This window comes from Lontra canadensis, unplaced genomic scaffold, assembly GCF_010015895.1.
Source record: "Lontra canadensis isolate GAN:19392208 unplaced genomic scaffold, GSC_riverotter_1.0 scaffold11, whole genome shotgun sequence".
NCBI lineage: Eukaryota > Metazoa > Chordata > Mammalia > Carnivora > Mustelidae > Lontra > Lontra canadensis.
The window spans coordinates 6,741,490-6,759,230 of record NW_022631005.1 but is presented as its reverse complement, the minus strand read 5'-3'; the positions used below and the strand labels follow the sequence as shown (position 1 = coordinate 6,759,230).

Sequence of the window (17,741 nt, the reverse complement as noted above, 5' to 3'; positions counted from 1 at the left end):
TGTTGAGATAATATTCTCTTCTATTTTCAACAGATAAATAAGTCTTTTCCTAACAAAACTGGTATGTAATACTCTCACCTACATACACTAGATCAGGGTTGAATGATTGATGAGAGAATTTTTGCAATAAAAATTACAAAAATTGGAACAAAAAACACATGTCATGGTTAAAACCACAAACTAATCATATATATATGAATATATAAATGATATTATTTATTATGATAAAATACATATATGTTGTTTACATCCCAATCAGATTATGTCAAAGATTCCTTTTTCTTAGTGTATTGATTTATATTTCAATGTGGCAAAGGCAGTGGTCTTAATCAATGAGCTTTCATGTCTGGATCATTTTTGCTTTGAAAAAGTTAGGAATAAATATTTACAAGACTTTTTTGGGCAATTATGCTAGGCAAAACTAGAAACTGTTTGATTGACAGTACATAGAATTTGAGGTATCTTCCCTTATACACACTAAAGGTTATTTGCCCTTGAAAGTATCATCAAGATACACTTGCTTGATGCAAAAACAATATATTAAAAAGTAAAAAAAAATTCAACCAATAGTTGTTAAATCTATATCAGCCAAACAAATAGTACAAGCAAATTTCTCCAAAACAGAATGTTTCAGTACCACCAGTTCATTATGCACAGGTATAGACAGAGTGACTCTATGTTAATGTTCAGCGTGTGGATGATTGATATTGCTGGCATCCCTTTACTGTATTTGGTCTCATCTGGTTGATTTCAAAAAGCAATAACTTTTTGGGTTTCTCACATGTTTATTTCCATATACACACTCAAAGATCAAGTAGAAAATTAATCCTACAGAAAAGTTTGTTTAGTACCACGTAGTAAAACTTATCAAGCAATAAAATCTGCTTTATATGTATGTAAGAGTTCAGTTGTCAAGGCATTTTCACATACACAATCTCATTAAATTTTTAGAAAATCTCAAGAGATACTATTTGGTATTTTGTTCTTTCTACATTTTCCTCCGGGTATTGCTCTATGCCTAACTAATACAGCCATGGAATTGACTCATATGTCTGCAGACTGGTCAATATTTGTTCTATTTTTGAGCATAATTTACTCACTTCCTTGTATCCAATATATTTTATATTATCAGCTCTGCAAGCTTCCCCTGGTTCCTATTTTCTATCTGAACTCCCCCATGTGTATGTTAACCTCTAGCCTCAAGGTCTTCTCTTGCCTTCACATACCAGAAGACACTTTAAGAGGTGCCTGCTCCCTATTTTCTTGCTCTAGGACTCCAACATTGGCAGGCCTTAGCCTGTAGTTGGTCATAAACAACTAGTCACTAAATTAAAAATATCAATACCATTATCTTGTCACTAAAAGCAAAGGTTTATTTTACAAGTTTTTTCAGGGGTTGGCATTTCATAGGTCAAGAACGAAAGTAGCACAGAGGCAGAGAATTAACAACCCCATTTTACTATTTCTTCAGTCAGGAAAAGCAAAGTAGTTTCTATATCAGTTGTACTGACATATTTTATAAAACATTAAGCCTACCTAATTATGTTTCTAATTGATTTGAATACCTATTTATACAAAATATAAGAAAACTTACCTCGGCTTGGGTGTTGGTCACCCTCTTGTCATCTATTTCTGCAAAAGAAGTAGATATATTTCATTAGAAAGATGATTTCTTCTTTATAATATGCATGTTAACATTTTTGGCAATTTGATAAAAATAATTAAATAATCTCCTTATGTTTTTAAAGACTTTATTTATTTGACAGAGAGACAGAGAGCACAAACAGTGGGAGTGGCAGGCAGAGGGAGAGGGAGAAGCAGACTCCCCGCTAAGCAAGGAGCCCTGTGTGGCTTGATCCCAGGACCACAGGATCATGACCTGAGCCAAAGGCAGGTGCTTGGCTACCCAGGTGCCCTGCCTTATGTTTATTTAATCTCTGTGGCTTAGGGAAAAGGGGCAGAAGGAGATGGTTTTCTTTTGAGATAATCTTTTCCCTAAGTTTAAAAAAAAAAAGCATTTAAAAAAAAAAAAAGACATCTCTCTTGAAATTCCAAATTGCCCTCCTTCCAGTAATCCAGAAAGGAAACCAGGGAAATGGCTCTTGAACCAACTGTTGGTGTCATCAACCTCACAGTTTTAAGGCATAAACAATCTCCTTTGTGAATTTTGCTGCCAGTCTGCTCACTGTAGTTTGTCAAATTTCCCCAAGCTGGGCACTAAGCTGAACAAAGCTCCTTTTCCATTCTGTCCTATCACTCTGACTCAGAGAGTGGCAGCATCCTCTTTTCCATATGCCCCTGTAAAGAATGTTACTTTGTCAGAAGTATTTCTTATAACAAACCTAGGGAAATGTGTAGGCTATCTCTATAAAAAGGAAATGTGAGAAGGAGGAGAGAGGAGTAAGAGGTGCTCATGTATTGCCCTTCAATGGGTGGAGGACCTCTGGGCTGAGTTTCTTTCATACCTCTTCATCTACTCTACATGGATCTTGACTTTTTTTTTTTTAACATTTAAATGTTTAGTTGACTTCCTTAAAACATCTCTCTCTCTCTCTCTCATCTGTACTGCAGAGGTTGGATTTCTCTACATTTCAAAAAATAGGACTTGAAGGGGAACCTGTGTGGCTCAGTCAGTTAATTGTCCCACTCCTAATCTCAGCTCAGGTCTTGATCTCAGGGTGATGAGCTCAAGCCCCAAGTCGGGCTTCACCCTGAGCATGGAGCCTACTTAAAAAAGAAAAAAAAAAAAAATAGGACTTGGAGACTCTCTTCTCCAACCAAACTGCAGCCAGATGTTGTGCAATCCCTAACTGCCAGGTCCCAGAGACTACTGCAGCATCGCAACTACTGGAAGTGGTCAATGTGGATTCCCATTTGGGACGCCTGACAGGGGTAGGGGGTGATCGTTCAAACTTGCAAACCACAAAGCTATCCTATATTGTCAAAGCCATCTGACTTCAACTCTCCTGAAACATCCAGACATGTAGAAACTTAGTCTCCTACCTTTTAAAATGTTCACAGGCTTTGCAGTTACCCCAGCCAGCAATTGTAAGAAATCCTGCCCTACGCTGGGCAGGGCTGACTGGCCCTCCAGTCCCTGTGAGGAGGCAGTCCGGTGCTGGCTGTCAACAATGGTAACTGCTAATCTCAGGGAACACAGGAGAGAGGTAGGAACACTAACCTGGTTTTCCTACAGAAGGCTGCGTTTAACCTTCTTGCACTTTATCCTAATGTTCGCTTCAGTGGGAAGGTAAACCTTTTATTCCACTGAGTGGCATATTTAATACTGAAGGCAGGATATTGAGCTATGCTCAGTGGCAATAAATTTGGTCAAGTTTAAGAAAAAAGTCCTAGACTTTGCACCGCGTGTGAATTTGGCACTAAATTCACATCCAAAGAAACATGCCTCAACATGGGCTCTGTCTAAAGCTCTTATCTGGGTGGGATCTTGGAAGGCCTCCAACCAGAAGAACCCAGATGTCCTGCACAGGTGTGTGTCTTCGCTCCACAACGCAGCCGGAGGGCTTGAGAGTCAGCAGGTCAGTCAAATGCCCCGGAGCGGCCACTGCAGGCTTCCCGCAGAACATTTCAGAAACAACTCTGCGGCTGTCTTCTAGCTTCTCATTGCACATGAGTATGCACAGGTCCAGGGGCAGCTTTCTGGAACGGGTCGTCAGCACCTGTCTCCCTACCTCCTGGAAGATGAGTCCGCACTCCAGGTTCATCATGAGCATGGACAGGAGCCACACCTTGGTTCGCTCCAGCGCCACCACCCCCACATTCCAGCCATTAAACTGAATTTCTTCGGGATGATTTCCACCCTTCCTCGAACCTGTCCAGGGTCGGCCCAGGCGTGGAAGCACATGAACCTCTCCAGGTCCGAGTCTCTGTAGCTGTGTGCGTGTATGTTTGGGGAAGGGGGCGGTGTTTCTGGGGGGTACACGCAGTGGTGGTGCCTGTTGAGCACACGGACGTAGAGCCTGGCTGACACTCCCGTGATGAGCCGCCAATGTGCGTGAGCTCGGGGAACCGGCAGGGCCCGGGCTGACGTTGGACAGGTCGTTTTCCAACCTGTGGCGATGGACCATAATACCGATCTGTCCGCGTCCTCAGCCTCCTCGCAGGCCCAGGCCCAACGGTTTCCCGGGAGGTACTTCCTGGCGCATTGCACCAGCTGCGCATGCTCCGACTCACCCCAGCCTGCGCGGTGGGGTCTGGGGTGTGGTTAGCAGTTTGAGAAGAACGAAGGGCTTCACCGTCCATCTTGGCTGTGTTTTCAGTGGCACAGAAACGGTGGAGACTCACTGTGTTCTCCCAGTAAGCGGTCTCAGGAATACCCTCGGGGAGAAGTGGTTCTGGGTCAGGCCGCCTATGGAGGACCTCCTACTCGGATGGACAGGTGTTTGCATCTTTCCCAGTGAGCCTGGATTGTGGGAGCACGTGGGCAACAAGACGGCCGCAGTGTGCCGGCCTCTCCAGTCAGCGGACGCGGTGCACGCGGCGCTCTTGACGCCTGGAGGGCCACAGAGAAGAGCCCGTGATTTTCCAAGGTAAGCAGAACTTGTCCTTTGCTCAGATCCACCAGAAGGCGAAAATGTCAGTTTTTCCACTAAGCTGTTTTGCCGCAGATCTCTATACTGAATCAGGAAGAATGCCTGCGGTACAAAATTGTCCACGCGCGTTTGGGGAGGCCACCCGGAAGCGAGCGATCCGCTGTGATTACTTCAGTTTCAAACTTTTCCTGTCCATCCCCTGGAGCCAAAATGGGCGTGGGCACTGCGGGTAAGGGTGAAGAGAGTGGGGTAGTGGGGAAAAGCACCGCCGCTGCTGACTTGTGCGTGTGCGTGCCGGCTCCAGAGCCTGCCTCCCGCTGCCTCCCCCACTTTAGCCGCCGTGGTGTGGGGGGGTGGGTCTCCCCGCCTCTTGACTTACTGGCTCAGTTACCCTTTCCTGACTCTTAGATGAGTGCCAAAGCTGAGAGACTGAGTCCATGGTCTGAAAACTGAATGAGTTCATCAAAGAATAACTGCCTGAAGACAGTGATGTAGATCTGCATTTACTGACATGAAAACATATACTGTGTAGATTAAAAGAATTTCAAAACTATACATATGTAATTTTTATTTCATGAAGTATAGATAAACTATCTGGAGAGAGGCGATAGATAGAGAAATGCCTGTATATTCATAGGATATAGTCAGTATTTTAACTGTAGTACCTCTCGATGATTCAATAACTTGTTCTGTCTCCTCTCTATCTGCACTGTTTCTTATTCTAGTGAACCTACGTTACTTTCATAATGAAAAACTATGTGTATCATGTGGATATATAGAAACATATATGTAGTAAAATTTCTATGTAAGATCACAGTGGTATTTCATATAATAAGAGACCAAAATAGACAAGCAGCAAATAAATTAATTAAATAAATCTAAAAAATAAAAAAATAGATAAGCAGCCAGAATGAATAGTGTATGGATATGGGTACGGATAGATAAACAGCTAGAATGAATAATAGTGATTATTCATTCTAATTTAATGTTTTGAGTACGAGATTTTTTAGAAGTTATGAAACCTTCTAATGAATTTACCCTCCCTTGTATAGGGGTAGGCAAACAAATTATTGGCTGAGGACAGCAATCACAATTGTTTGATATAATCACTGGAAGTATCTGGGTGATTATCCGATAGCTGTGACTATACTAAATTGAGCAATTCTATCAATGCAAAATCTTTTGCTATCATCTTTTAAGTAAATGTCAAATATGATCCATTTCAACAATGCGTGTATTATGATCCATTGGATTGTTAAATGCCAGTAGTGTTTCTTTTCTTTTTTTTTTTTTTTAAATCTGTTTATTTCTTTTAGAGAATACAGAGGGGAGAGACAGAGGTAGAGGGAGAGAGAAGCTCAAGAAGACTCCACCCTGAGCTGGAGATTACTCTGGGCTCCATCTTAGACCCTGAGGTCACAACCTGAGCTGAGACCAAGAGTCAGAAGCTTAACCTAATGTACCACTCAGGCACTCCGACCAGTGGTGTTTCTTAATATTTTGTTTATTCCCTAGGAGTTTTCAGAATTCAGCCCAGGACTCAGAACCTATTGCTTTAAGGACAAAATGGTATCGAGTCATTCAGCCTTGTGCTTTCCTGCTGTATGACTAAAACACAAACTAAAACAGTGTCTTTCCAATGCAACTGTGTAGACTTCATTCGTTGCATAATTCAATGAAAAAGGATTTTATTCTTCTTGGTTCATTTTTCTTATTAATATTTGTCTTGAACAGATTAGGTTAGCCAGATAAAAGTCCTTTTTAAAAAAAAAACAATTTTGTTTTACATTACAAGCCTGTTTTGCATGAATCCAAAGTAGCTTATATTTCTTCTCTACTCTGAATTTTGGGGAGGTATCAAAAAAGAAACATAAATTACATTTTGTTTAGAATTCAAACATATGGTTTTTTCCACTACACTCATTTGAGGCTTGTTCTAATTAGCTGACAAAAATTTAGTCTATTTTAGTCACCTGACAACAAATTAGAATCAAACGTGTTTGTTATATGATTATATGATCATTTGATTTTACTGAAAATATTAGCACATAAGAAAAACTGCATATTTTGTGATTTCAGTTATTTCACACCAAAATACAAAAGCAGAAATAACTAATCCTAAAATGTGGTAATAATTTCATATTAACCAGTTTACAAAATTTCAGGTTGGAGCAGCAAAGCAACATTCTGCTGTGTTGTTGCGATGATCTCACATTTGTTTTATTCATATGGGAGTGTCATAGGAGAAAGTAGTGGGGCCAGTCATCGTCCAGTTCAATAGAATTCACACACAATAATGGTGGTTTTGTGAAATTCAATCCTATTGTGTGTGATGACAAGTCTTACTCTTACACACACACACCCCTAGCTAGATTATTTTATTTATCAAGGCATTCCTTTGGCATTGTCTAAACATAACTATTAACAGAGAGAGTTAGAGCCAAATATGCCTGCTCAAACAGGAGGAAGGAAATTGAGATTTCCCAATATCCTTTTCTTTTGGTGGCTAAGACTGTAGGTTTGTTTTCACTGATTCTTATTTTATCTCACCAATTTGGCATGGAACGAGAGCTCTGGCCAGCTAAAGCATCTGCAGAATTTTATTATAAATACCAGTTTTGAATTGCTTTAGTGGTCAGTGGCACCCACTTGATCCAGTGTGTACCCTCCATCATTTAACTGCAATGTGATAAATTCGGTTTCCATAGCTTTTCTTCTTTGTAGCAGTTGCCATAAAAACTGTGCTTTAAGCTGTTAGTTGCCTGTGACTTTGTTGGAATAATAGATTAAGAAAAATCAGATTCTCTCATCCCTACTGTCTTTACCAAAGGAAGGTTCAGGAATGAACATTGGAATGGCATCTTTTAAATGTCTCTTTGCCATCCACATTGAGGTTTTTCTTGGATCATCTCCTTGTAGGGATACTTAAGATTGTCACTTGATGATCTAACTAGTACATATTTCTCTACTTAGGAAAATGGCTATAAAGTCAAGTGAAAAGAATTTTAAAATCTAAAAAAATTTTGTGTATAACCCCCATATTCTAGTTAGTCACCACACCATGACACCACCAAGTTTTCTGCTGTGTAGGTTTATTTCTATGATAAATTGAATGCTTATGTTACATTAACAAAAACCTGGGTAAATATCGATCCAAGTTTCTTAATTTCCTAACAATTAGGTGTTTTGTGATATGTGTAATTAAGTGTTCTATCCATTAACTTATAGCACTTTCCATAACTTTTATTAATAACGGAAAAAAATATTGCCTCTGTCCCATATTAAGCAATCTAAGACAGTGCTTTTATAGACAGATCCTTCTAAAGGCAGTGATTATAGGAGCAGAGGTCATTGACACCTGTATAAATTAATTAATTATATTAATTGTTTATTATAATATAATAAGCATATTATATTATAATTAAACTATAATTATTCAAAACCATCCCTTAAAATAAATCCTGGAAGAGAGATCATACTATTTTACTGGATTACCCTGAACCAAAAAAACCCACAAATAAATAAAAAGAAGACGAAGTAAAGTTTTTATATATTTTGCTAAAATTTGTGTTAGTGTCACTTAATCTTTTTCTACCAAATTTATCATTAAAATCATCAATCTATAATTGATGCTTTATAATTTTTAAAAAATATAATAAAAATATAATAGATTATAAATCATTGTATTATCACAGTTTTTAAAGTTTTATAAAATATATTAACCATCCGGGGGCACCTGGGTGGCTCAGTGGGTTAAGGCCTTTGCCTTCGGCTTGAGTCATGGTCTTGCGTCCTGAGATGGAGCCCTGAGTCCGGCTCTCTGCTTGGCAGGGAGCCTGCTTCTCTTCCTTTCTCTCTGCCTGCCTCTCTGCCTACTTGTGATCTCTGTCTGTCAAATGAATAAATTAAAAAAATCTTTAAACAAACAAATATTAACCATCCGTCTTCAGTAAACCTGACTTATTTCATATGCATCTTATATCCAAAAATGGATGGCTTGAATATATTTGAAGAGTGGGAATAGATATGAAGAGGTCATTTTTTTGTCAGCATTCACTCCTATATGCAAGTCAAATTTTTTATTAAAAAAATTTTTCTACGTGTTTTCTGAGGCAGTGAGACTCATCTAATGTATCTGTAGGAATTTCATATGCCTTCACAGCAAAGTTTGAACTAAAAAACAGAGGTCATATAAGTTTACAAGCTATGAAGACAAAGTAATAATGTCTTAATTAATTTTTTTTAATTTTTAAAAATGTTCATCAATGGAAATACTGCAGCTCGTGTGGTAATGATATTTAGTTACCAAGAAAAACCAGGACCAGCTCTTATGAACCTTACCACTTTTCCCTGGGTAGTTCTGTACTGAAAAATTCCCTCGTTAAACCACAATATTCCAGCTGCCATAGTAAATGTTACAAAAAGTTGATTTTTTACCTCTTCTAATCTATTAACGAGAGTAAAGACTACAATTGCATAGACTTTACACACTGGCCAACTTCTAAATTATTCTTTCCCATTTTTCAGGAACACTAATAACAAATTGAGTACAGAAAATTGCAGAATAAGTCTCATTCATGCACATGTTTTTCCCCCATTTCTTTTTCTATCCTGTTGAGCTAGTATTGAAGTGAATGCTGCATCTTTTCCCATCAAGTTCCTCAGTAAAATTCAAAGTATTCAGATAAAGATAGCTTATTTTCTCATCCAACCCATGTGTGTTGCTGGATTATGAAAGGCTTAGCTGTGGTTTTTGTTTTTGTTTAAAATCAGAATGTACTTCCTTCTCTATGGGAAGCTTCTCTGAACATTCAGAGAGAATGTTTTTGATTCTCTCCTTTTTAAAGTTAGTCAAGGGAAAATATTTGACTGCTATAATACAGTCTGGTTGAAACTGCAGTCAGATGTGTTCTGGGACTCACACTCTAGGAAATGTATGCAAAGCATACCCAAATTGATAAATGATGTGGAAAAAAACCTTCTACATTAAAATATTTTTCTTTGAAATTACCTCTGAGCTTTGCAGTTGTTTTATGTTTCACTTTATTATAAAAATATAAGTACTGATTTATGGATGACAAGTGAACAGTTATGATTAAATGAGGCAAATTTGTATTTATTTTGTCAAGGGCCTAGAATAAGGTAATTAAGCAAGGCTGTGTGATCAATGCATGACCTATTACCAGAGTCTGACACTGATCAGAGAAGCAGTGAGGGTGGGGTCTGTATGGGTGGTCTAGAGGTGCTATTATGAATTAACATGTGGACAAGCAGAAGGTTACAGAGTGTGACGTGGGTAGTAGAGGCAGCATTTTTGTATCTGAAAGACTAAACTTGAACAATATCAGCAGATAGAGTTCTGAGAGGCAATTCAGCCCTAAAGACTAGAATTGGGATTTCAGATTACAGTACAAGCTGGCAGGGTCATATAAGTAGGTGGTAAAAAACAACTTTTATGAAACTAAGCATTAAGACCAGGGATACAGCCATTGAGTGTCTGGGCTGTTAGAGGATGTTTACTAAGAGACAATATAAATTATATGGGATACTCACAGAGCTAGGAAAATAAACAGAACAACAACAACAAAAATACCCGCTTATTAAATTTTGAGGTTTTGCTTGGGGTAGTATGTACCAGTTCACAGCATGTCAGTGATACCTCTTATTAGAACTAGAAAAGCAAGATAAATTACAGAATGCATCAAGACCTGCAGAGCAACCTACAGAGATCAGAGACATTTCAGAGGGAAAGGCTGACAAGTCCTATTTGGCCACTAGCAGAGGGCCACTGCAGGGGAACAGAGAATCCAGAGATTTTGGTGATTGTGTGGGAGTAGAGCAATAAAATTGAAGACTTGCTCAGCATATCTTAACAGTTACATGTTACACTCCTTGTCTAATAAGTGGTGTGACCTGCTTTGGCAGAAAACTGGGATACTGTCCTAGATCTTTAGTGTATTTGCAATCAGCTTTTCTTTTAAAATTTTCCTAGCACTAATTTGTGGGGAAAAAAATTAATTCTGTTCTGTAGAGGAGTAGCGATGGAGGAAAGCAATTTATAGCCTTCTTTTTGAAGTGCCCTAGAGATTTAATCACAAGGACATTGGTGCTATCTTTGACAATCTCAGAAGGAATTTATCATCAAATCTCTGAAAACAGCAGTGAAATCTAAATGATCACCTTTTAGCAGATTCTGTATTTTGGTATCTAACATATTTGAAGGTAGAACATCTTTCTTTCCAAAGACCCTTAGATCACAACTGTTGAGGAGATCATTTGTGGCTGGCTGTGCCTTACAGAGAAGGACAGAGTTAAAGACAGAAATTCTATGGATGGCTTTAGGTCCACTAGTTCAAAAACAGTCACTGACCCATGAGTCTTCAGGACTGAATAAGATAAATCATTTGTGAGTGAAAAAATTGCCATGCACAGCTCAGGTCTTCATTTTGTATGTGTCATTACCTTGTGGTTTTAGCATTTTATTAGCATAGAATCAGTCGGTCTAAAGTGCCAGAGAAATCTATCACGTATTTCTTACATAGAGTAGAAACACGAGGACACTCACTGTTTCTTTTTAGTAGAACAGTGCAAAATCTAAGACAGCTATAGTGAAGCCTCTTTTCCTGACTTATTATCAAACTCTCTACTTTTCAAAATGAGCTCTAGTCAGCAGCCTTTTTGCTGAAAGCCTGCTGGGCTCTGTTGGAGGCCTATCATTTGGGGCTGTGAGTTAAGCCACTAGGCAGTGGTTTCAGCTGTGTTTTTCTTTGAGCTCTTAGATTTAGTCAAAACTGGTGCCCAAATTAAAACCACCAGAGCAATGAATTTATATGCACTGGAAAGGGACATGGGGAAAAGAAGCAAACAGTAGAAATAGTTTCATCCTGTTGTGCCAAGATTCACACAGCTGTATTGTTCTTTCAATATTATTTCTAGCTTTCCACTTTTAATTGATAGAAGTAGAGACACAACCTCATTACCATATAGGTTTTTATGTTTCAGAGTCCCCTACAAAATTGTTCATTTTAGGTGAGAATCAGGTACAAAGTAGTCTATGTGGAAATAGTGAAGGAGATGACAAGGAAAACACAAAATGGATCATGTTGGTTTATTAAGAACTCTCAACCAGTAATTGTCTTGTGAGAGGGGTTAGAAATCTTCCAAACTACTATTATGTTTATATTTCATCATTTCTGCTGCCATTTCCAAACACAGCAAAAGAATAGAAAAATCAGATCATTTAAAACCTCAGAAGTCTGCTTTTCATTAGTATTCTTGATTTTTATAAACTTAGTTTCTCTTATAAAACATTTTATCCTACCACAGAACCAGCTTACATGAGGTCCAAAGAACTTATCAGTTATGATTTATCATAACTTATCAGTTATGATTTAACTGTTGTGATTTTCATCATCTTATCAGTTGTGATTTTCAATCATTGGTAAAATTTTTCTCCCTATTTGGAGGTTAGATTTTACACATTTGCTCCAGGAAAAGAAAATGATTCCTTCAATGCATGTTTCTTAATTTTTTTTTTCAGGAGGGGGTGGGGATTGACATCAGTTTAATCATCCACACTTGTTTTAGTAAATCCAATATTTAAAAATTCTATCTCCTTTTCATAGAACTACCTAAAGAACTGATTATAAATTACATATTTTATTTTTGCATCAGTTTTATAGATTTATTTAAAATTAATTATCACATGTTTCAGGCAATATGGACAATCAAGTCATTATTTAATAAATACTTATTATCTTCCCAACAATGTGCTTTTTATTATTTTGGCCTAATAAACTTAAAAATAGTTAGGATTTGAATAATTCAGCTTTTAACCAATTTCAAACACTAGAATTTCATTATTTGGTCACATAGGATATCACAGAGATACTCTTAGCAGATACCCCAGATGATTTCCATAACAAGGTGCCTTAAAAGTAAGATGAGGAGAAATGATTGAGGTGAACATGAAAACATTATTCAGAGGCCAATCACTCTGAACAGTAATGATAGAAAATTTTGAGGCAACTTAAGAACTTTAAAGATGGGTCTGAGTAGCACTGGAGTTGGAAAAGAATTAGCTGCTTAGCAGTATTTGGAATATTTAGTATATTTAGTAGTCTTTTCACTTCAATGACTGTTTCCTCTTTTTTTATACTAACTGCCAAAATTGACAATGCCTTATTAATTCTGCTTAGTTTTTAATCATGCTATTTGATATCTTCTATTGAAAAACACTTAATTTTTTTCCAAACTATTTTGTGTTTCAACTATGTAGACATACCACTATGAATTTCAAAATAATTTTATCTGAATAATTCTACTATGAGTAGACCGTTCTAAAATGACATAAAGTAAAACAGCAATCTCCTTTTAATGAGAATGTTCTATAACAAAAGGCAAATGTCCCTTTTTTAGTTGTATACATATTCCTAAAAGATATATTCCAAAAAGTTACAAAGTGTCATGGTACACATTAAGTACATGTGGGTACCTATAACAACATGATAATATTTTCATAGCTTAATCAAGTGAGAGCATCCTATCATTAATGATAATTTGTTTCTGTTAGTAATGGAAAGAAAGGCCAGTGGAACTATCTTTAGAATTCTACTCTACTTTACATAACTTTTTGTAGAAAAAGTCTTAAAAGTCTTGGAAAACATAGAAGTTAGCTTTTGTCAGTAGACCATCTGTAAATATTTACCTCAAATTCTGAGCAATATTTTTAAAGAAAAGATACTTTAATCATTCAGTTTTAAAGATTGACGGAATTAAATATCTGTGTATTCAACTCTTGGTGTTTTACTGTCCTGGAAATCTTAACCTTCACACCATTTCTCAATTTTTTTTCTCATATATAATTTACTTGAGGATTTCATGGTATAAAAAGCAATGACTATTTATAGTATGCACATGGAAGAACTATTAGAGGAAAAAGTACTGTAATTAGATATACTTCAATATATTTAGTACCAAGTTCAGATAGGACAGCAGAAAAAAATTGTGTGTGTGTCTGTGCGTGTATGTGTTTGTGTGTGTGTGTATCAGGAGGAAAAATAGCTTTATATTTATTTTTATGTCTTTAAACATTTTTTCCTATGAATGGTGATGTAAAAGGAAAATTAAATCAAAACCCATACTTAAGTGCAGTTTATCAGTTATATGACAGATTGTGTTTTTTAGCAAGGTTGTCACCAGGGATCTAAAATGCATCCAATATTAACAATTGTTTATTGCATGTATAATAGGTGAAGGGCATCCTGCTGGGAAATGGACTCCAACCCTTCTAGAGAATTTAAACTCTATTGGAAGAGACAGGCAAAGAAACAACCACAATACAATGATATAAATAAAGGCTGTCATAGAGGACACACAAAGTGTGGAAAGGCATATTTCAAGGGTATCAAACTTAGCTTTGAGAGAGCCAGAAAGACTTCTTGGAGGAGAAGACATCCAAGCTGACATGGCCAGCAAAGGTAGGTAGGGTAGAGAAGGTTGGTGGGACAAGGAAGCTGGGTGGAGTGGGACTAGAGAGAAGAGATTTTAATCAGAAGAAACAATTTGTGGAAATGTCCTGAAGTGTGAGAGAGCATGACAATTTTTTAGAAATTGAACAAAACTCAAATATTGAACTATAGAACACTAGTGTTAGGTTCAGAGAGAAAAGGGTGAAGACATTGGATAATTTGGATTTTTAGATAGGAAGGAGTTGGATAATTTGGGGTTTTTTAATAATATTAAGAAGTTTGGACTTTATTCTAAAGTGATGAGAAACCACTGATGGGTTTTAAGCAGAAAAAGGTATGATTAGATTTCCTTTGTAGAAAGATCATTCTGACAGTTGTGTGGAAATTGTAGGAGTCCATTTGGATGTATAGCTAGTTCAGCTGGGAAGGTATTCCAGTAATTACTGTGATAGAATACAATGATTTGAATGAGGTTAGAGAGATGTTTAAGAGAAAGAATAGACTGGACTTTATGACTGGGTGAGGGAGGGGAATGACAAGAGAGAATAAGGAAGCCAAATATTATAACAATTTCTGGCTCATAATTTGAGTACTCATGGAATTGCTGATTTTGAGGTACTTATTGATGATCCAAGTAGGAAGAGTTCAGAAATTGTCACTTTTAGAAGTGAAAGCAGAGCAAAGATACAGGTCTGGGAGTCATGAGCATCTAGGTGGTCAGTGATGCCATGGGAAAAGAATGACAATGCCCATTGGGTGGAGAACTGGAGAAGTGGTAGGTACCTGTGACAACCATAATAACAAAGTGAAGAGGGCGACTGGGAAAGATAAACCTATAACACAAAGGAGCAGCCATGGGGTAGATGGAGAAACTTCACTGGTGATGTATATGATTTAAATCATTCTTCAGAGGGGACATGAATTTATCCTAGGTCATCCATTCCCCTTTTAAACTCCTGGCATATGTGTAAACAGCTTACACAAGGCTTTCTGTCTAGGTAATTTGTATTATACTATATCTGGACATATATCTAATAAAAATAGATACTGTATTGATCTTTTTCCTTTTTGTTCATGCCATTCAGCATGAATGGCAATGTAGCAGATAAATACTTTGTTGCCTGCTTTTTTGCTCTTAATTACAAAAATAACGTATTTGAGAGGGTTCAGTACAATAGCCATATTTCAGACTTTTTGAGTAAGTTTGGCAGGAGGTCAGGGATATCATAAGACTTGTTGGAAATCAGTTCTTGTAAAATAAAATGTTGGTGGTTTGAGAAAATAATTCAGGAACAGATGGATCAAATTTACTTCCATACACATAAATTTGAATATGAAGTGGTTGACCAAATGCATTTTGCACTCATCTAAACATAATTCTGTGAATATTGAATTTTAAAAATGCTGATTTGTGTGTTCTTTTACTCTTCTAATATTTAGCCATCATCTTTTCCTAGTTTATTCCTTCTTTGATTTCTCTGGTGGCTCAATGTTTGGAGTTGCATATGTAATTTTAAGGAAGGAAGTGCAAATCAAAACTACAATGAGCTATCACCTCACAGCTATTAAAGTGGTTATCAAAAAGAGAAGAAATAATCAGTGCTGGTGAGGATGTAAAGCAAAGGAAACCCTTGTGTACTGTTGATGGGATTGTAAATTGAGAACAGTCACTATGGAAAACGGTGTGCTGGTTCCTCAACACATTATAAATAGAACCACCATATGATCCAGCAATCCCAGTGCTTAGATATATATCTAAAAGAAATGAAACTACAAGAGATGTCTGCACCCCCGTGTTCATTGCAGCATTATTCCTAATAGTCATGACCTGGAAGCAACCTAAGTATATGTGGATGGATGAAGGGATTAAAAAAATGTGAAAATATATGCATGTGTGTGTGTATGTGTGTGTGTGTGTGTGTGTGTGTAACACACACATATACATATGTACATATATATAGTACTTTGGAATCTAGATTCTTTAAACAAGCAGACAAAAGCACACCCAAGATCTAGTTTTTTTGTGTTTTGGCTTTTTGTTTTGTTCTGTTTTGTTTCTCTTTCTTCTTTTCTGGACAAATTCATCCCAAAAGAAAGAATGGGAAGTAGAACTCATGGCCAGGGGTTAATCAATACACATATAAGTAAGATGTCTGAACTAGGATTTAAAACAATGATTATAGGGATACTAGCTGGACTGGAAAAAGCAGAGAATACACTAGAAAGTCCCTTACTGCAGAGACAAAAGAACTAAAATCTAGTCAGGCCAAAATTAAAAATGCTCTAACTGAGATGCAAACGTAAGTGGAGGCCATAAGGCCATAAAAATGAGGATGGAGTGAGTCAGTGATATAGAAGTTGAAATTATAGAATATTATGAAGCTGAAAAGAAGAGGGAGAGAAAAATAATGGATCACAAAGGTAGACCTAGAGGACTCAGTGACTTATTAAGATATAACATTCATTTCATAGGAATCCCAGATGAGGAGAGAAAAAAGGCAGAAGGTTTATTTGAACAAATTATAGCTGAAAACTTCCCTAATCTGGGGAAGAACACAGACTTCAAAATCGTAGAAGCACAGAGAACTCCCAAAAAATTCAACAAAAACTGACCATCACCAAGGCAATTATCATAGCCAAATTGACAAACTAAACAGATTCAAGGAAAGAACCCTGAAAGCAGCAACGGAAAAAGTCCTTAACCTAAAAAGGAAGACAGGTGAGGCTTGCAACAGATCTGTCCATAGAAACTTTACAGAACAGAAGAAAATGGCAGGAAATACTTAACTCGCTGAATGGGAAAAATATGCAGTCAATGATTCTTTTTTTTTTTTTTAAGATTTTATTTATTTATTTATTTGACAAAGATCACAAGTAGGCAGAGAGGCAGGCAGAGAGAGAGAGGGGGAAGCAGGCTCCCCGCCGAGCAGAGTCCCCGATGCAATGCAGGGCTCGATCCCAGGACCCCAGGATCATGACCCGAGCCGAAGGCAGAGGCTTTAACCAACTGAGCCACCCAGGCATCCCCAGTCAAGGATTCTTTATCCAGCAAAGCTGTCATTTCAGAGTAGAAGGAAAGATAAAGAGTTTCCCAGACAAACCAAAGCTAAAGAAGTTTGTAAGCAAGAAACCAGCCCTGCAAGAAATTTTAAGGACGACTCTTTGAGTGGAGGGGGAAAAAATACCAAAGACTAGATAGGATCAGAGAACATCATAAGAAACACCAATTCTACAGGTAACACAATGGCACTAAATTCATCACTTTCAATAATCACTCTGAATGTAAATGGACTGAATATTCTAATCAAAGGACAAAGGGTATCAAAATGGATTAAAAAAACAAGATTCATCTATATGCTGCCTGCAAGAGATTCATTTTAGACCTGCAGATTGAAAATGAGGGGATAGAGAGCCATCTATTATGCTAATGGACATCAAAAGAAAGCCGGAGTAGCCATACTTAGATCAGACAAGCTAGAATTCTAAGACTGCAACAAGAGATGAAGAAAAGCATTATATCATAATTAAGGGGTCTGTCCATCAAAAAGATATAACAGTTGTACATATTTATGCCCCAATCTTGGAAACACTGAAATATATAAAACAATTAATAATAAACATTAAAAACTCATTGATAATAGTACAATAATAGTAGGGTACTTTAACACCCCGCTTATAGCAATGGACATCTAAATAGAAATCATCTACATAGAAAATC

The 17,741-nt window shown here is 37.2% G+C and overlaps 1 protein-coding gene across 2 annotated transcripts in view; it reads right to left on the bottom strand.

Annotated features, from left to right (window-relative positions):
- Positions 1 to 17,741, bottom strand: part of PPP1R1C (protein phosphatase 1 regulatory inhibitor subunit 1C) — a 120,682-nt gene that overhangs the window by 61,564 nt on the left and 41,377 nt on the right. For both annotated transcript variants that reach the window (XM_032856062.1, XM_032856061.1), the window contains exon 3: positions 1,595 to 1,632. In XM_032856062.1, the coding sequence (XP_032711953.1) occupies positions 1,595 to 1,632 (38 nt within the window). The remainder of the gene's footprint in view (positions 1 to 1,594; positions 1,633 to 17,741) is intronic.